The sequence below is a fragment of the Panthera pardus genome, unplaced genomic scaffold, assembly GCF_024362965.1.
Source record: "Panthera pardus isolate Hobbes unplaced genomic scaffold, ASM2436296v1 HiC_scaffold_12, whole genome shotgun sequence".
Taxonomy (NCBI): Eukaryota; Metazoa; Chordata; class Mammalia; order Carnivora; family Felidae; genus Panthera; species Panthera pardus.
In genome coordinates this window covers 46,379,835-46,400,044 of record NW_026526677.1, presented here as the reverse complement: position 1 = coordinate 46,400,044, position 20,210 = coordinate 46,379,835, and the positions used below count along the sequence as shown (strand labels likewise).

General features: G+C 49.7%; 1 protein-coding gene and 1 long non-coding RNA gene across 7 annotated transcripts in view; one reads left to right on the top strand and one right to left on the bottom strand.

The window, feature by feature from the left end:
• The window catches only part of PARVA (parvin alpha), a 191,641-nt gene that overhangs the window by 157,509 nt on the left and 13,922 nt on the right, over positions 1 to 20,210 (top strand). For 5 of the 6 annotated variants that reach the window (XR_008421195.1, XR_008421194.1, XR_008421193.1 and 2 more), the window contains exons 11-12: positions 2,154 to 2,255; positions 2,996 to 3,068. Coding sequence is in view for 1 of the 6 variants with exons in the window: in XM_019456352.2 (XP_019311897.1) it covers positions 2,154 to 2,255; positions 2,996 to 3,068; positions 12,798 to 12,874 (252 nt within the window). In the remaining 5 variants the exon portion in view is untranslated. Of the gene's footprint in view, positions 1 to 2,153; positions 2,256 to 2,995; positions 3,069 to 12,797; positions 14,848 to 20,210 lie in introns of those variants that run through there. The other variant, XM_019456352.2, reaches the window with a different exon arrangement.
• LOC109271152 (uncharacterized) overlaps positions 1 to 20,210 on the bottom strand; it is an 82,140-nt gene that overhangs the window by 58,535 nt on the left and 3,395 nt on the right. The gene's annotated exons all lie outside the window — the stretch shown is intronic.

The following is a 20,210-nucleotide window of genomic DNA, read 5'->3' as shown; positions in this document are numbered from 1 at the left end:
TTGGGAAGACAGGGAACCCTCTAGAAAAGTGATGTGTCCTCGGAAGAGCTAGAATGAGTTCTGGAATCCCCACTTAAGTTTTCACGGGCAAGGAGGGTTGAGAGGCAGCCTCTGCCAGGCACATTTGGTGCCTGTCTGCAGGTTCAACCACCAAGTCATCAGAACCAGCAGTCAGGGGTGGGGACAGTCTAAGTCAGCAGCACTCAGAGTTGTGAGCAGACCTGACCCTAACCCAGGGTCCTCCCCTGGGTAGACATACTGGATTCTTTTTATTCTCAGTCAGTTCCAGCCACTGCCAAAAAGAGGCCCAGCTAGGTCCACGGGAGGGCCTTGATTCTGACACAGACGCTGGGGTCTGTTCTCCTGTTCACCCTGGCATGGCCTGAGGATGAGTCAGGGTTAGGCCCTCCCCACTGGAATTGAAGGCCAGCTGGCTGGAAGCAGGGAAGAATCTTGTTCCTAAGGTCAAGTTCAAGGCCGGGCGGGACACCCATCATGAAGCCTGAGCCACAAGCCCACCAGCTGGTCACCCAACAGACACGGTCCAGCTCACATTCCAGGCAATTCTGTCTAGTTTTGTTTTAAGTTCCCTGAGAGGATTCCAAGAACTTTGAGCTCTTAAGACCTCTTTAACAACTGGGGTTTATGCCCACAAAGACTTGGGGGCCCCACCTCCTTTGAAGGGTTCTCTAATTTTAGGTATCCATCTGACCTCTAGATCTTTTTTGTATTTAATTTTTTAATGTTTTTATTTATTTTTGAGAGAGAGCAAGTGGGGGAGGGGCAGAGGGGGGAGGCTAGACAGAGGATTGGAAGCAGGGTCTGTGCTGACAGCGGAGAGCCCAATGCAGGGCCTGAATCCACAAGCCAGGGCATCATGACCTGAGCCGAAGTCAGATGCTTAACCAACTGAGCCACCCAGGTGCCCCTGACGTCTAGATCTTTGCTCAGACCATCCTTGGCCCCTGGCATGCCTACTCCTCCCAAATGCCCCTCATCTCACAGGCCCCTCACCACCTGCACGAAACCTGTGCTGACTGCCCACTGCACATTCTCCTTGCCCTCCCGCAGCAGAAGACCCGCACCTCCCACTTCACTCAGGAGCCTACTGTCCCTCAGACCAGGTTCCCAACTGTCCTTGATGGAAGGGACCAGGCTCTATGCCTCTCGCTGTGGCCCTCAGCACACAGCTGTGCTTCGTCAACAGGAGCCAGGAAGTTGTATCCTGACTGCTTTGCTGTTGTCCCAGATAGTAATAGTGATAGTTAATATTTAGTGTCGCCTACATGCCAAACAGTGTTCTGGGCACCTTGCACATATTAACTGCTTTATCCTCATGATGAACCTCTAGAGCAGGTACTGTACTCTCATTCTCCCCACGTCACAGATGAGAAAAATGAGGCACAGACAAGTGACCTAACTTTCTCAAGTCACACAGCTAATAAGCAGGACAGCTGGAGGCCTAGGGCCAGAGCCATATACTTAACAGCTACGCCTTGCTGCCTCTCAAACAATAATACAACGAGAGGTGACAAAGGAGAAAGCCCAGGCCTGCGGAACACTAGAGTTCTTTCTCTGTTCACAGAGCAGAAGTCACCCTGCCATGGGCTTTCAACCCCATTTCCCTCCTCCCTGTGCCCCCCCCCCCACTGCCCCCACCCCAGCTAGCTCCTACTCATCCCTCAGGTCTCTTTTCAGGCTGTGCCACCTCCAGAAGCCTTCCCCATGGTCTTCAGGGGGAGTGGCCGACCTCGGTCAATCTCACACGGGCCAGTGTGCCTGCCTCCATCAGAGCAGCTACTGCCTTCCTCCACACTAGACTGTGAGCCCCTCACGGGCAGGGCCACACTGACCTTTCTCTGCGGTCCCCGGGCCAGATCAGGGCTGGGCACACGCTCAGTGTTCAATACATGCTGGATCAGCCGAGAGCCGGACCGTGGGCCATGGCTCCCGGACTGGACCAGCCAGACATGGGCTGGGCCTGCTGCACACAGGCCTTCCTGCCTCAGGCCGCTGCCATTGACCCTCTGCCAGCAGCCTGCCTGGGGATGGAGCCTTCAGGGCGCTGCCATGACAGCTGACGAGCCCCCTGGATAGGGCTTGCCTCGGGGGGCTCAGGGGTCCAGTGCCTTCACTTGGCCCTCTCCCTTCAGTTTGCAGATGGGGTGTACCTGGTGCTGCTCATGGGGCTCCTGGAGGGCTACTTCGTGCCCCTGCACAGCTTCTTCCTGACCCCGGACAGCTTTGAACAGAAGGTAAGTGGAGGAACCATCAAGGGAGGGCCCCAGCCCTCATCCCCCCATCCATCCGCCCTCGTGGGGAAAAGGCAGCGGCTTCCCATCTGCCCAGAGTCTCCCATGGTTGGATGTGGGGCCCCTTCTGATGAACAGCTGGGCTGGGAAGGAGCTACCTGCGGACCACTGAGCCTCCTGAACAGCTCTCCTTCCCTTTGCGGCCTGATCCCCTAGCCATACGCTCCCGCCACGGGCAGAGCCCAGCCTCCTCTCCCCCCCAGACATGACAGGGAGGGTGGCGGTAGAGCCGGCCAGACCTAATGCTCACACTCAGCCGGGTTCTGATGCCTCTCATGAGTACCACGGCGTGCCCGCTAGACAAGGGACGTTTGGTCCAAAGCAGAAACCCTTCTCTGCCTCTTGAACATGTTTTCCGTCTGATCCTTTCAACTGTGCACCCTGAGTCCCTAAGCTTAAAGTCCTGGCAGTTGACCTGGGAACACAGCAGGACAGGAAGAAGATCTTGAACTTCTCCAGGAACGTTTTACCAACAGCCAGCTGGGACCTGCCAGCTCACACTCCATATGGCCTGCCCATCTTGGTAGCTTCGTTTCTCCTTCAAATCAGGGCCTCAATTTTACTCAGCCCCTGCCCCCCTGGCTATAGTGCTGGATCCTTTGCTTTCCAGGGTCAGGTCCTGGGAGTCCCAATGATCCAGGAATCAGTGCACAATGACATAGCCACCATGTTTCTCTTTCCAGGTCTTGAATGTCTCCTTTGCCTTCGAGCTCATGCAAGACGGGGGATTGGAAAAGCCGAAACCACGGCCAGAAGGTACTTTGCTCTTCCTTGGGTTTGTGATAAGACCCTGCATGTGAGTGTTCAGGGCACAGGGCAGGCCTCGTGTTCGACTGGTATCAGGGGAATGTCTCTTCTCTGAAGTCGTCTTTGCCATTTGTAGGGGGAGGTGGGACGGGGCTCAGCTGCTCTGTCCTAGAGATCCTTTGTGACTACAAGTAAAGATCCCACACATGGGATTGCAGAGTAAGGCCTGAGCGGGGGGTGCCACAGGACCTGCCCTGTGCCCAGTTTCCAGGTTCTTCCGTCCCTGGACAGGCTGCTGACCTGTCAAACAGCTGCGCCCCAGCCAGGCAAGGGGAGAAAGCGGGAGTCATCACCAGCAGCTCTGCTCTGAGCGTCATTCCCTTTTCTGTTCTTTGCTCACTCCAACTCTGCCCCAAGACGAGGCCTGATGTGTTGGGCTTGGGTCGAAAATGTAAGACTGGATAAAAACACAGAAGGAGCAGGCTGCTCATGCAGCCTTCCCGGGCTCACGCTTGGAGCCGTGTGCCTCTGTGCATATGGGAGGCACGCTTCTCCTGGGAGCCTCCTTGGTACGGACGTTTATTGACTTCCTGACTGAAATATTCCATTTTATCAGCGCTGGTGAGTCAACACTGTGTTGCAGATAATTTTCTGTTTTCCATTTGTGGGCCCTTTTGCTTGCCCCCGCCTAGTCGTTTAAAGGAAAGTGGATCAGTAGGGGCTGGCTGCGTAAGCTCCCCGTTGTTAACTTGCACCTGCTCCTCCATCCACACCTCCACTTTGGGGGATGGGGAGGGTCATTCACTGACTGTCCAGTGGGCCCAAGACCCCACAGATGGTGACGTGCCAACAGGGGTGGGCTGTCCCTGACCTCAAGGCACTCGCAGCCACTCGGGGGTCACGAAAGATGCACCCGGTAAGCACGACGGAATGACAGTTGTGGCCACTACCATGAAAGAGGGACAGCTAAGAAAGCAAGAGAATTGAGGAGGTGACATCGCTTCCGGCTAGGCAGATGACGGGTTAATGCAGATGATGGCAGTTGGGCTAAACCGTAAAGATCAGATAGGATAGAGGAGGCGGCATCCCAGATAGGATGACAGTGGGAGCAAAAGTCCTGCCTGGGGGATGGGGAGGAGCCCCGTTTGTGAGACAGCAGAGCATGGGGCTAAGCTGGTGACAGCCCCGGATCCAGTCCCCACCCCACCAGCTAGCCCTGTGGCCTTGGGCAACTTACCGATCAATCATCTCTGAGCCTACTTGTCATGTCTATAAAAATGGAGCTCCTAGAGACACGCACATGACAAGATTAAATGGGATGACGTCTGACGCACAGCACCTGGCACCTGACCATCAACGTGAAGCGGTCACCTATTCATCTGGAATATGAAGGGTATGAATTGGCAAATGGTTGGTGAGGATGAAGTGAACTGGTGCTAGGTCCTGGAGGGCCCTGATGCTAATAAGGCAGGGAGTTTGGACTTTATTCTGTAGATAGTGGGAGACATGGAAGTTTCTTAGGCAGGCAAGTGATGTGATTGAAGCTCTGTTCCAGAGAGATCATTTGGAAGGCAGTGTGAAGAACAGACACTTAGACGTGGGGCATTGGGGACCCCAGGAGGAAAAGCAGGCTTGGCAGGGGCCATAAGGATCTCAATCCTGAGGATTGACCGAGCAGAACCAGAGTTCGGGGAAAAGATCAGGGCTATGGTTATGTAACTGGAAGTCTCCCACTTAACGGAAGCTGAACAACAGGAAAGCATCCCGAGGAAAGAAAAGGGTTAAGGGCAGTATCTTGTGCAAATGCCTTTCTTGAAGCTGGAGGAGAAAGCAGAAAAACCAGAGGAGATAGGTAGATTATGAAGATGCGGGTTGTGTCCCGGTGTCATGCCTTATCACAGACCTCATTAACTCAGCTCCGGCCAACAAAAGCCAATCCCTTATTCTCATTTATTGCCACCTGTTCTGAGCGCCTGGTCACTGCCGGAGGGCTTCTAGCAAGGTTGGTCTCCTTCTAGGGGCCCTTTCCTGGCAAGGTCACTCTGGCCATCCTCATGCCATTAGGAACGGACTCTGAGCCCTGGGGCCAGATGATGGGCACCCGCTTCAGAGTAGGAGGGAAAGCAGGAGAGGAGAGATCTGGCCAGGGTTTCTCTTTCCATGTTCTCGAGCCGCTTAATATGAAACTTCCTGGTCACGGATGGGAAGTACTCCTCCTGATACGTCCATTTTCAGGCATTTATTTCTCTCGGAACAGACAGCCTTCCCAATATCAATTAACCTACAAGGCTATTTCAGCATTTAGAGGACATTTCTCATACAATTACCGACTGAACTGCTTAATATGGAACTTCCTGACCCATGGCCATGGAAAAACACATCTGCTTTATTTGTTGTTACACTGGGCATCATGCCCACACCGAAAATTTCCAGTGCGTAAAGGAGAACTGAAATGGCATTTTGTGAAATTGTACTTTGTGAGAGGTATATACCCCAGCATTCCCTCTGGTTTCTGTGCTTCTACCTGGAAAGTAGATTCAGTGGTAAATGCTGCAGACTTTACAAAAGGTGCCAGTGTGGGTAATTCTTTGAGGGTTCTTCCAAAATCAGACTGGCTGTGGTGGAGGTGTTTTTCATGGCAAATGTTTTTAAGGTCAGGAAAACTCATTCTCTGCCATACTGTTTGACATTCAAAGTTCCGTTGTACCTTGAAGTCTCTTGGGAACTGGGTTTGCATCTCAGATGACTTTTGCTGCCCAGGCTCCATAAACTTTTAGTACGCCAAGTGTTACCATCAAGTTCACGGCCAGCGAAGCCTTTGGAACACTGGCATAAAGCTGATGGCTTTTTATTTGGGGGATTACACCACCTGTCTTCCAATGCACATGCCTACCCTGTTATTATTCAGGGAGAGGTGTCACTGAACGTGGTTAAGACTCTAGCATGATAGCCAAGTGGGGACTCAGGAGAAATCTAGTTCCAGGCAGGAATGAAGCCTGTAGGTCAGCCAGCAGGCTGATGGAATATCTAAAATTTAAAGAGTCCGAAAGTTGGGGCCAGACTTCAGGCAACGCTAAAAAGCCAGGCAGGTGACAGAAGCTGAGGTCCAAGTGATCAATTCATTTGGAAAGGACTTGTTTAGTGGCTAGAAATACGGAAAATGGTTCAATTTCTCTTCCTCATTCCTTTAGGAGATAGTGTGCACACAAGACAGTGGCAAAAATTTAAAACTGATGGTATTAAGGGTTAGCAAGGATGTGGAGCAACAGAAACTATTGTGTGACTATAAATACAACCATTCTTCTAAAGCAGTTTGTCTTTATGTTATATACGTTATATATTGTATAGTTTACTGTCTTTATGTTATGTAGTTGGAGATTTGTAATGCTTTATATGGTGGGCGGAATGATGGCCCCCAAAATGTTCACATCCTAATCCCCCGGACCTGATGATAGGTTACCTTACATGGCAAAAGGGATTTTGCAGATGCGATTAAGTTGAGGATCTTGAGACAGGGAGGTTATCTCAAAGCATCTGGATAGTTCCAGTATAATCACAAGGGAAGCAGAAAGGCTCAGTGTCAGAGTGAGGCAGCATAAGAAAGACTCAAACAGCCATTGCTGGCTTTGCTGATGGAAGGGGCTACAAGCCAAAGAATGCAGGCTTACAGAAGCTAATCCCCAGAGCTAGAAAAAGCAAGAAAACTAGTGCTCCCCGGAGTCTCCAAAAGAGATCGCAAGCCTGCTGATACCTTAATTCATCCCAGCGAAGCCCATTTTGGACTTTGACCTTTAGAACTACAAGATAACAAATTTGGGTTGTTTTAAGCCACCAACTACATGATAATTTGTCACAGCAGCAATAGGAAACTAATACATCTGTGATGCAATAACTCGCTCATACATATGCAGGTCCATACACCAGGAACTAAACTAGTCCAAGACTATCCATGATAGCCTAGACTGGACAGCACACCCCAACAGACTAGATAAATTGGAGAACAGCCACACCATGGACTAATACACAACAATGACAATAAACGAACAGAGAAATTGGCGGAAAGACTTCTAGTTACTGTAGCATGAAGAGGTCAGTGATTATTCTCTGCAAAAAGGCAAATATAAAACCAGACAAAAGGATCAAAAATGACCACTTCAAGGCACTGAAAATTGACTGTAAGTAGACAACAAATTGAGAAGCACTTATTCTTGAAAAACTATAAAATTAGAGCTGGATAATTATAGTTCTAGCTCAATAAAACAAATTACACCTCAAAATCATTTACAAAAATGAACAGCTCAGGGGCACCTGGGTGGCTCAGTCGGTTAAGCGTCCGACTTCAGCTCAGGTCATGATCTCACAGTTTGTGAGTTCGAGCCCCGCATCAGGCTCTGTGCTGACAGCTCAGAGCCTGGAGCCTGCTTCTGTGTCTCCTCTCTCTGCCCCTCCCTGCCCCTGCTCACACTCTGCTTTCTCTCTCTCTCTCAAAAATAAATAAACATTTAAAAAAAATGAACAGCTCACGCAACATGGATGAACCCTACAAACAGAATTTTGAATAAGGAAATCACAAAAGAATACATGTAGTAGATTCCATTTATATCAAACATAGAAACAGGCAAAACTAAAATCTGCTATTTAAAGGTACCTATGTTGCTGGTGGAATTATGAAGAGCTAGGAAATAATCACCATAAGAATCAGGATACTGGTTATCTTTTCCAGGTGAGAGGGGCTTATGACCGGAATAAGCTCATGACCATCCTCTGACATTCAAAATTCCGTTGTACCTTGAAGTCTCTTGGGAACTGGGTTTGCATCTCAGATGACTTTTGCTGTCCAGGCTTCATAAACTTTTAGTACGCCAAGTGTTAGCATCAAGTTCATGGCCAGCAAAGCCTTTGGAACACTGGCATAAAGCTGATGGCTTTTTATTTGGGGGATTACACCACCTGGCTTCCAATGCACATGCCTACCCTGTTATTATTCAGGGAGAGGTGTCGCTGAACGTGGTTAAGACTCTAGCATGATAGCCAAGTGGGGACTCAGGAGAAATCTAGTACCAGGCAGGAATGAATGTACCAGATGGGGACAGGGCTCTTTGAGGGTGCTGACAATGTTCTGCTTCTGTCATGGGTGGTGGTTACATAGGGTTTCTTTTCCAAGCATTTAACACCATACATGTAGGTTACGTGAACTTTTCTGGATGTTCGTCATATTTAAATATTTTTAGTATGTAAAGAAAAGAGCAAGAGCGCCAGATAGGTAGCAGACCAACATCAATATGGCGCATCTCCAAAGGATGGGTCCTATCCCACGGTGGGTGGGAGGGGGGGAATAGGGAGCAGACAGGAAAGTGAGGCAGGGACTAAGAATGAGCTAGATCCATCAGGAGTGGGATGGAGGCTGGCTCACCCCAGCTGGCCTGTGGCTGCCCATCTTATTCCAGCCCCCACCACCTGGTGGCACTGAGCTACCAGTGTCTTCCCACCTTGGTCAAGGGATTTGGGGACCCAGCGGGAAAACTTCTGAGAAAGGGCCTCAGCAACTGGTCCAGGCTGGGATAAGGGAGACTTGTGGCACAGATGGCTCCATGGAGGGCATGGCCATACAGGGCCCTGTCCCTCTGTAAAGACTGTGCGAAGAGAGTTCCCCACGCCCCTTTGACTTCTGCATCCTTTAGAGAACCATGAACTCATTTTGGATGGTCAGCTAATGAACAAGAAGAATTCCTAATGCCGCCGGGCGAGAGGAGCAAACATGGAGCCTTTTCCCCTTGGCCAGAGGCTATTTTCTCCCTAGAGTAGTCTTGGGTCTGATTGGTCTCTCCCTTGGCCACAGCCAGCCGGCTGACCAGCTCTGGTTGTTTCTAACCAGGAGCTCCACCGTGCAGACCGCTCCCAGAGAGGGGCCCCGGGCCAGCACACAGCGGTCATCAGAGCAGTACTGAGTTAGTAATCACACAATTTATTAGGCCAGGGCTTTCAAGAGGTTCTGTTTATATAGCATGGAGTCACAGTTCGTTCCCAGGAATCCAGAGCCTCTCCCCTGGCTGACATAGCCCATCTGCTGACCTGCTTGGAACTGTGTGGTAGTTGGCTCTCTTGATAAGAACAGACCATTGTCAGTGTCTCTGACTGTAGTCCCCGCTCTTCACCAGGCCTACCTGGTGGTGATGGCCTATAGAAAGAAGGAACTCGAGTTTCCCAGGGAGTGCGGCCCCGTCTATGTAAATGGCACCCCCTGGAGTTGTGCACTACACAGACTTGGCAGCTGTACATAACAGGTGAAGACGAGAAAGGGGAAGGAAAACTACCGTGTAGGGAGGCCTTCACGTGTTCTAGATGTTTCTTGTAAACCCAGTTTTACCAGTGAGAAAACGGACTCAAGGAAGTCAAGTGACTTTAACTGGGTTACATAGCTGTCGTGAAGATGGGCTTCAAACCTCAGCAGGCATTAAAATTAAATGGTCAGCTTGAGACATTCTCCCATAGTGGGCATTTTCCTTCTCTAGAAACCTCCTAACTCACCTGTCCTTAAAAGGGGAGAACAAGTCCTCCTGCATCCATCTCTGCCTCTCCTCCATCAGCCCCCAAGTTCCTCCCTTGTGCCCATGCCCACAGCCTCCATTCCTCATCTGCCCATTCTGTGGCTAACACGTGGCCTCCACCTGCACGTGGCTTTGCTCTCTGGCCAGCCACCAGTTAGAGCCATGTCCCCTGGGAACTCCTTCCAGTCTTACCCTTGTGGGAGCACGGAGCCCTATCAGCTCTCTCTTCTCCCTAGAATTTTCTTCCTTGGCTCGCATGACATTGGGCAATCATTCATTCATCTATCTATTTGTATCTTGTAAGGTCTACACATGCCAGGTACCAGATTAAGCCGCAGATGCAAAATAAGGCTGGCTGGCTGTGATCAAGTCACACACAGTCCAGGACAGAGGCAGATTTTATCAAATGAGCACCAAATCACCAATTTAGAACTGGAGGGAGTGCTATGGAAAGCATGGGGGCTCTGAGACCATAAAGCAGGGCACCCTCACCAAGGCCGGTTGTCAGGAAGGCTTTCCTAAGGAAGCAGTGCTTTGAGCTGCGATCTGCAGAAAGTTCAGGCGTTGGCTATTTGGGAAGGGTAATCTAGATGTTGCAACAGCATGTGCAGAGGCCAAGGTGATGGAGAAGCACAGCCATAGGGCGGTGGGGGGGGGGGGGGGGAGGGGGGGGAGTGAAAGGAAGTCTGTGTGACCTGCATATAGTGAAGGAGCAGGGAGTGTGGCATGAAGTGAGACTGGAAAGGTGGACCGGTTCACATCATGCCTTGCAAAGTCGTGATTTAAGATTTTGGACCTTATCTTAAGTGAAATAATTATATGGCCATACAAGTTATGAGCTGCACAATTTCGAGGGGCACCATTTAGGCCGTGGCCTAGGGTAATGATACCGCAAAAATGTGAACAATGCACCCTGGAGTTGTGCAGTGTACATCCTGTACAACCATACCCAGAGACTGAATAGTCTACCTACAGTGGGTAGCATGGATTAGAGAGGGCAAGAGGCTTTGAGGAGTCCAGTCAGGAGCCTGTTGCACTCGTCCTAGTACTACCCTACCTTCCTTTCATGCTCAGTCCCTTGCTGAGCTCACCTCTGTCCCTCTCTGCTTTCCAACAATTCCTCCCTTGACTAACTTCTTAATGATTGACTTGAGTGGAACTTAAGAACTACTCAACAGCAAGCAGTCAGGGACAAGCAGGAATTAGCCCACAGGGCATAGGACTCCTGGCAGAGGGTACCTTGGCAGGGGCAGGGCAAGGTAGCAGGGCAGAGCCGCTGGACAGGGCCCTAGATCTAGGGAGACTCTACGTGCCTGAACCGAAATGGGAGCAGAAAAGGAAGCTGAGCTCCAGGCCTCTCGAGTGGTTCCTGGGAGACCCTGGTCTATCAGCAAGAGAACTTGGAGCAGGATCCGAGCCCAGCTAGGGTGGAGCAGGATTGGTCACAGCTGGGATAAGGCCTGTGAGGAAGTTGGGGCAGCCCTAAGGAGGTGTCCCGGCCCTGGACTCGGCTTGTAGCCCAGTCAGCGTTGATCTTTGCAGAGCCTGGACGCTGGGGCCTGAGGGGGCCTAGCTGCGGCAGCCACAGCTGCAAGGGTCCCAAGGCTAAGACCTGGGAGCCACAACCCAGCCTTTTGGAGCCACTGGCCTCCTTCTCTGCCTGATCTGGAAGGATCCCTGTCCCTACTGACCCGGGCGTGGTTAGAGCTCGGATAACTTCCCCTATCCCTCCTTTCCCAGGGGTTCAGCAGAAGCTCTCCCCACTTTGAATCTTACACCATTTACCTCATCTGACCCTCTGCATAGTTTGGTTTTTAAAAATCATTCTCGGGGCGCCTGGGTGGTTCAGTCGGTTAAGCGTCCGACTTCGACTCAGGTCATGATCTCACGGTCCGTGAGTTCGAGCCCCGCGTCGGGCTCTGTGCTGACAGCTCAGAGCCTGGAGCCTGCTTCGGATTCTGTGTCTCCCTCTCTCTCTGACCCTCCCCTGTTCGTGCTCTGTCTCTCTCTGTCTCAAAAATAAATAAACATTAAAAAAAAAATTTAAAAAAAAAAAAATAAAAAAAAAAAAAAATAAATAAAAATCATTCTCGTGGTGAAAAACAGCACATATACAGAAAGGTACATGCAACATAAACATACAGGTCGGCGAAATCTCAGCCAGCAAGCCACCCACGTGACCACCACCCAGCTCCCAGTTTCCTTCCAGCTACGGTGTCCTCAGCCTTTTCCCTAAATGTAACCACTCTCCTGACATGGGCTTTTGCCTTTTTCTTTCCTTTTCTTTTTTCTTTTGTTTTTCCTGATTTATTTACCTAAATACGCACTCCTAAATAGGAGGAAGAATTCTTTCTCTTGTTTGTTTTCTCTACTCCCATTCTTCAAAGGACAGCTCTCCAAGGGAGTGTGTGCAGGGGGACCAGAGCAGAGAGGGGGCCTTGTAGGACAGAGGCGGCAGCCGAGGGCTCAAGGGGCAACCAGAGAAGAAAGGGATGGGGGGAGGAAATGGTTGTACAGAAGCTGGGGAACCCGTGGCAGAACTCTCCTGAAAATACAAACTCCCAGCCGCAAAGCCAGCTGCCTTGCCCTGTCCTCCACCTGAAGCAGTCTGTCCCCTGATGACCCTTGTCTACTGCATATTCTCACCAGGTGGGCGTCTGTGCCCTCGGGGGGGCCCTCCCTGCCTAAGGAGAGGCAGCTCAGTCCTGACTCGCCTCCTGGTCCCCCAACTATAGCCCCAGGCCCTCCACTCCTCCCCACCGCTCCTGGCTGGCTGTGTGGCCGAGGCTGAAGGCAGAGGAGCCCCACAGACCAGGGAGACTCAGGGGACGGGGCAGGGGCCCCTCGTGCAGAGATGTGGCTTCTAGAGCGAAGCCTGCATGCCCTGGGGTCAGGGGAGACCCCCATGCTCGGCACCTCTGCCCCTCACTCCAAATTCTTGCTGCGCACACTGCCCATCCTTCACCACCCACCTGCCTCTGGTGGCCTCGTGGGGGATGCTTTTTCTCTCCCAGCGGTACCAAACGCTCTTCAGGAACACAGAACGATGTCCTGTGGGTGAGGGGGGACACCCACCCCGGGACCCTGCTGGGCACACGAGGCGGGCGGTGGAAGGAAGGAGACCAGGAAGGACGTCTGCTTTGGGCTAGGCGGCCCCACTGAAGCAGCGTGTGTTTTGTTTTCTACGCAGACATTGTCAACTGTGACCTGAAATCCACACTGAGAGTGTTGTACAACCTCTTCACCAAGTACCGGAACGTGGAGTGAGGGGCACCCTGGCCCGTTCCCCGGCCACCTTAACCTGCTTGTTCCCGTGTCCAGCCCTGTGCTCTCCCGCCAGTCCAGCCACCGCCCGGGGAGAGTGGAGCTGAAGTTAGGAAGGAAATGATCAGTAACCGGGTGGGCTGACTCACGCCTCCCAGGCAGTGGGGACTGACCCGGCCACTCCTCCCATCTGGTGCCAGCTCCAGAGTTCCTCAGTGCGATTCGGGAACCAGTTTAGGCACAAGAGACTCCCCTTAGAAGATGAAAACGAAGATAATTGTTACCATTTAATGGTTGTAAACTAGGTGCCGGGCACCACGCTAAGTGCTCTGACATCCTCAAACTCCTTAACACTCAAGGATCCCCACTGAAGCAGGTATTCTAATCCCCTTGGAAGATTATAATGCTCAGATGAGGCAACTGAGGCTCAGAGAGGTTACGTGACTTGCCAGAGGCTGGCACATGCTTTTCTTCTTTGAACATGCTTGTTAATAACTAGCCCATCCCATTAGTCTATAGTTGTGGGGGACGGTTTGGGCACCTGCACCCTCAAAGATGGCGGGAGCCCACCCATCCCCCCACCAGGCGAGCTGCTTCGCGGCTTAGTGATTCACACTGAAATTGGCGAATCCAATTTAAGTCAATTAATAGTGTGTGTGTGTGGCAGGAGTCCTGTCCCTCCACTACTTTGTACAAATGAAAATTACTCTTAATTCCTTCAGATTTGTAATAACCCCATACTCTGGTTTCAGGGTGATATTTGGGAAGAATTCTGTTTAAAATTAATGGAGTGGCACATTCTGCAGCCTTTTTGCTTGATTGCATGTAATGGAAGTGCCCTATATTTTCCTGCAAAATAAGTACTCAATTCATTATCGTTAGGCAAATGTACGGTAGCCTCAGGCACCACAGAGAGCTGGGCGCAGGCCCACGTGAGCGTGGCTTGGGAAGCAGGGCCCTTCAACAGGGACCCTTGAACTTTAAAGAAAGGAACTCCTTTTTGCCTTCTAATTGATCATTTAGACCATTCCTGGCTAAGTCTGCCCACATGCAATTACTGGCTAATTCAAGCGAGGAAAAATGTAAGTCATTTAGACCCAAGCCGAGCAGTTTCCTTGCGTGGGTTTACTCGCGGGCTTGCGGTTACTCGTATTCCCCTCTCTGTGAACCCAACTCTGAAATACAGGTCTGGGAGTCCCAGGCTGCTGGGTTCTGCGAGAATAGAAAAGGGGCCAAAATGGGGGTGACCAGAAGGACAAGAAGCATGAGGAAGCATTTGCACACTTGACATGGGGAGGGGGACACCCCCAGAAGAGGGGTGGGGCTTGTGGTACTTAACACTTGTACCCTTCCATTGACCAAGGCCTTGGGGTAAATAATAACTCGTTCTCATATTATATCTTCATTATAGAATTTTCCTAAACATGCCAGATGGACACCAGCCTGTAGACCCGCCTGAAGTCTGTGCCTGCTTTGGCACTACTTTCGGCTCATTGCCCAAAGCCCACCTCTAGTTTGAGGAATTAATTTTGATCTCTATCTACAGCCCACAGCCCCACCCTACCCCCAACAAGTTGGGCCTCCCATATTGTCCCAAACATTTCCTTCCAGCTTCGACGCATTTCCTGCTCTCTATCTGCAGTAACTCAGAACCCATAAAATTTAGATACACCACAATATTTCCGTGGACATTTTGCTCTAAGAAATCATTGTTACTCAGCATAATGAGCTTTTAAGATATAAAGACAATGTACTCTCTCGTGCCAATTATGTAAAAGAATACAACTCTTTTTATGTGATTAATGAAATACTACGTTTTTCATTAGGAAACACTAAATAGTATAATATTTGTGTGTGTGCTCATTTAAATTCCTGACAGCAAATCAAGATAAACCATTGCTTTGTCTCCTTGAGCAGTCCAGAAGCGGGATGAAATGAGAGGAATGTGTTCACTTAAACATGCTTTGCTATACGAATTTTGTCTCCTCTGTTGTCCTTTTTTCTTTATATTCATGCTGCAAATGTACAAGGTACGAGTGGCCTCATTAAGAGCCCTCCTTTTGTATTCTGCATACACATGGTATGGAAATGCATGAGAACGCTGGGCAGGTTTTCAATAACGGGGCCAATTTGTCAGAATACTATGTCTCAAGATGGAGGTCTTTGCCTCATCTTTGCCCAGACCTAGGGCCTGGGTCCGACATCTCACCTCCTCTGGAGGCTTTCCTTTAGATTCTAGAATCTCTTGCTGAATACACGACCATGTTTTTGAAGGTGGAGAAAGGGATCAGAACAATAAATAAACCAAACTTAACCCTCACCTCTTTAAAAAGAAGAAACCAAGAATCAACTCTCTGTAGGCTTACTGCCTCTTTTTTTTTTTTTTTTTTTTTTTTGGCCTTTTCTCTTCCAAATTTAAACTGATATTTTGAATAGTTTACTTACAAATGGTACAAAACTCAAAGAGCATGAATGAGTAGTAAAAAAAAAAAAAAAAAAAAAAAAAAAAACTCAGTCTGCCTCTCTCCCCTCCCCCAGCAGCAGATACTATTGGCAACTATTTTGATCTGTTTTTGCATATTCATTTCCAGAGCTATTCCGGCCACAGAATGCATCAACACATATATAACATCATGTCTTTACATAAATAGCATAGTATGCATACTGTCATGCACATTGCTTTTTTCACTTAACATTACATCTTGGAGATTCACACTGGATGTTAAAACTTCTTTAAGTGAGATTGTAAACACTTTATAAATCCAAATAAACATCTCTGGTCTGCTTGAGCCAGGCAAGGAAAGCCTTCCTCGAAGGAGGAGACGCTGCTGAGGTGATGATTTCAAAAGTTGAAGCTGAGATCTAGTGGGTTATGGGTAAGGGGTATGTTACCAGAGACGTTCTCATGCGTCCTGAACTGAAATTTTTTAAAGGCACGCACTGCTCCGTTCCATCAGCAAATTCCCATTTCCCATGTGCAGGCACAGAGCTGACGTTCCCCAAATCAGGGAGAAGACCCTTTATCGGCACATCGCCAGTGTTGCCTTGAGTTGGTTGCGATTTGCAATGGCTACATTCAGTACTTTCTAATCATGAATTACCGTCAGCTTGGTTTTACCATTATCAGTTTATTTTGTTGTGGGTTGCTTGGTTAACCCTCCCTAGTATACTGAAGCTCTGAAGCTTATTTGCATCAACAGTATTCTGGAACTGTAATTTTCCAATGACCGGATTCTCAGACATGTATACATTGTGGTTCAAATATGAATTGTCCATACTCCAGTGCTAAAGCCAATGTATACATGATCCACTTCCCCCCCAATTATCACCAATTTATTTTTCCGCTGGAAAATGAGACTAGATGGAGTTGGTAGGTCAAGCAGTTTTGCCCTAAGCAGGGGCTGATCAAAAATAATTTGAGACCCAATGCATCTAATGCAGCTGCACCTCAGGAAGCCTACCTACATTAAACATCCTAACTCTGCAAGAGGGATATGTCCTGAAACCTTCACTCATGCTAATATCGCATGCAATCGCCCCTCCATAAAATTCACTCAGGTCTGTTGGAAAATTCAAGAAAATACTAAGAACAGAACTGCATTGAGATGCAAATGCTACATAGGAGGTAGACTCACTCAGCCACTAAGGGACCTGTGTCCACACACCAGCTTCCCAACACTTACGGATTCAGGTCTCAGCAAAAGACAAGTCAGCGTGTACAAGTTGCTCACTGTCATAACTACAAAGATCGTATCTGCAAACACCATGTTCTATCTGCAAATGCCAAACGTCGGCTGTCTTTCCCTCTTTCCCCTGAAAAATAAAATATAAACCCAGGCTAGCTCCAGAATTTGCTCAGGCTCCCTGCTTTATTAGGGTGGTGACTGCCCACGTGAATACATGCACAGGCATCCAGGAGGGTGCTCAGCACGAGATAAGCGGCCCCCACACCCAGGCTGACGATCTTGAGTTTCAGGCTTCCCGAGTAGGAAGCCACCAGTGAAGCACGTCTTAAAGTACATTTGTGGGATGTTAATCGATGTTAGATGGAAAAAAATGTCACATTCAAATACGTTTGGGAAATGTGAGGCTAAAGAAAATTAAACTCACTTCCTACAGCTTTGGTTTTATTTTTTCCCTTTTGTTTTCGTTTCCTTTTGTAATTTTTTTAAGTTTTATTTATTTTTGAGAGACAGAGAGAGTGAGTGGGGGAGGGGCAGAGAGAGAGAGAGGAAGAAAGAGAATCCCAAGTAGGCTCCACACTGTCAGTGCTGAGCCCCATGCGGGGCTCGAACCCACGAACCGCGAGATCATGACCTGAGCTGAAACCAAGAGTTGGATGCTTAACCGCCCGAGCCACCCAGGAGCCCTAACTTTTGTTTCCTCACTGGAGCTCATCGCAGAGTCTCCTACACGGAGGCATATTATGACCCTCTGCAGGGAGACAGATGAGGGCACGTCCAGATTGCATCTGACCATGGGACTGACTTACCCCCTGAAAATCTGCAGGATGAGTGCTCTGTGGAGCTCATTCATTCATTTAACCAGCTGGCCAGATAGTCAACAAGCATGCACTGAGTGTCTACGATGTCTTAGGCGTGCCGGGTCCCATGACAAAGGAGGCTCATTTGTGGAGCTCACTTGGGGACACATATACACACAAAAATCACAAATCAGTGGTGCCCAGAAGCTATGGTGACCGCTGAGGACAAATACAAAAACCTGTGAAAGAGGCCCCGCTTGGGTTTTGAGGTCAAGAGAGGCCTCTGGCAAAGTGATGTTTTCAAGTGACATCTCCTCACGTGAGGAGCTTGTCCTTCAAGGGAACAGCATAGGTGAGGACCCCAAGCCAGGAGAAGACTCGGCTCCCTGGAGGGAGCTGCAGAAAGCCAGCCTGGCTGGAGTGTAAGGAGTGAGGTAGGGAGAAGGGGTATCAGCTCAGAGGTGTCAGAGGCCTGTGGATTTTATGAGAAAAGTGGGAGGCAGTGTGTATTCACAAGCCTTCTGGCCACCGTGCGAGAAAACTCTGCAGAAAGCAGTCAGCAATAATGGCGTCTGAGGCTGGCCTTCCATCTACAAACCATGGTGACAGCCAGAGAGCAAAGGAGATCAGGAGAGGAGACGAGCCTCTGCCCACCCCCAATCTGGAAGCCGAGGTATACTTAGGAAAGCCTCATCCTCCGCCTCCCTGGGGCTGCTGGGAGGGCAGGAGGTCCTAAGCCACCTCCAATCTTCCTGTATTTTCATCCCCTGAGAAGAGGTAAGGGAGCCTGAAGACCAGAGGAGGGTGTGTGCGTGAAGCAAAGGAAAGGGCTAGAGCCAGAAAGCCAATCCCTGAGGCCCAGTGTTTGCAACCTCCTCACCACAGAGGACTTGTGTCATTGGGTCCCAGTGTGGATTCAGCGGGGTTGGGGGTGGGGGGGGGGGAGGCAGGAATGCGGTCCTCCAGCCTAGGGTCAGGTAAGGTATAGGCTTCCTGGAGGTGGAATAATAATTTTATTTTCCCAATTCATATTAGTCAGTGCAAGTGACTGTTACAATGCCCACCACATTGTATTAAGCCTACCAAAAGCGGGTCACTTCTGCTTCACGGTTAACATCTTGTGAAATATCTCCCATTCCGATGGTATATTATTTTCACTGAGAGTTTTGAAATCCCAGAAATATCCCTGGAAACCCCCGCTGGGGAGCAATCTGGTTGGAAACCAGTCCAGTGGGGGCCTGCCCCAGAATGACGCTTCTCCCCAGCAGGCTCCTGAGGCCTGAGCCATCGGCACTTCTGCCTCGACGACTCCCCTGGGCCTTCCGCATACACGTGGTCCCCAGCTTTGACGCTGGCATTTCAAAGGGCACTTAGGAAATTCTGAGAAGCCCCACAGATTAAGATAAATGATGCTTTATCGGCGAAACAGCCTTTTCATTTCTTGTTATTGATTTTCATGTTTCCACATCTTCAGATGCGATTTGTTAGCCCAGGGCCGCATTCCAACACACACAGACGTCATTAAGGCAGCCGTTTTAAAGAGTGCCATGTCTTATTGAGGTGGACAGGACAATAGATAAATATTTAATCTGTTACACATTTGCTTGGTATGGGAGACAGGGTTGGGACTCTGTGACTCTCAGGTTCGTACATGTCTTCCTGGAAACCCTGACAATGGCCTCACCGCCTGCCCACAGAAACACCGTGCCTGCCCTTTGGCAAATGACGATGTTTCTGAAAAGCTGCTCCTGGAAGCCTTTTTCCACTCAAGCTTCAGAGGTTACCCCATCTCTCCTCATTCGTCACGATATTGGAGAATACAAACTCACAGAACTGGGGGCACTTGGCTGAAAAAAATGGAAAGTAAGGGGCGCCTGGGTGGCTCAGCCCGTTAAGCATCCGACTCTTGATTTCAGCTCAGGTCATGGTCTCACGGTGGTGAGTTCGAGCCCCGCGTCAGACTCCGCACTGACAGCACGGAGCCCGGTTGGGATCCTCTCTCTACGCCTACCCCACTCGTGCTCGCTCATGCTCTCTCTCAAAAAAATAAACAAAAATGAAAAACAATAATGGACCATAACATGGTAACCAGTGAGCATGCGCTAAGCCAGGTTACCGAGGCCATGGTGCCCTCACCTCGACCGTGTTCTGAGTCTTTCTGCGTCTTTGGTTCTCTGGGCTAATTCCCATAATGCCCCATTCTCTCACATCAGAATTGCATGTCCAGACCCATGACCAGGTCTGTCATTGACTGTGAAAGACCAAGCCCACCAGCAACCACCCTAATCAGGGGACCTGCCAAATCGCTTTCATTCATGAAATTCACTCATCCGGATGAAATGGCTTCCTGACCCGCATACCTTCGGTGCTCTTTGTTAATAAGATACGCGGCTTCTCTCCTGTTCAGGAGGATTCCAACCCCTACATAAGTATGCCCAAGCATTGATGAGTGGGACACCAAAACACCACAGGACAACAAGAATCCTGTCAGCTCCCCCGGGCCAGGCCCCGGACTGTGCATGATCAGGATGCAGTCGAGTCAGGGAATATTCATGGACTTCCTGTTCTGAGTTCAGCCCCTCGCTATGCACAAAATGAGATCAGAAAGTACAGAGTCCCTTCCCAAACGGATTCTTCCAATCCAGTGGAGGTAGGTGACAGACACAGCTCACTTGAAAGAATTCAGTGACACGATGAGATAGGACCAGATACATTTGAGGCGCCCTACGTAGATTCTCCCAGAAAACAACCCAGCCCCAGCTGCCATATAATCATTAGGGGCTTTTGCCCCTAGGATCGGTGATTTCACGTTCCATACAGGTTTGCTGCTACAAGAAAACACACAACCTACCCTAA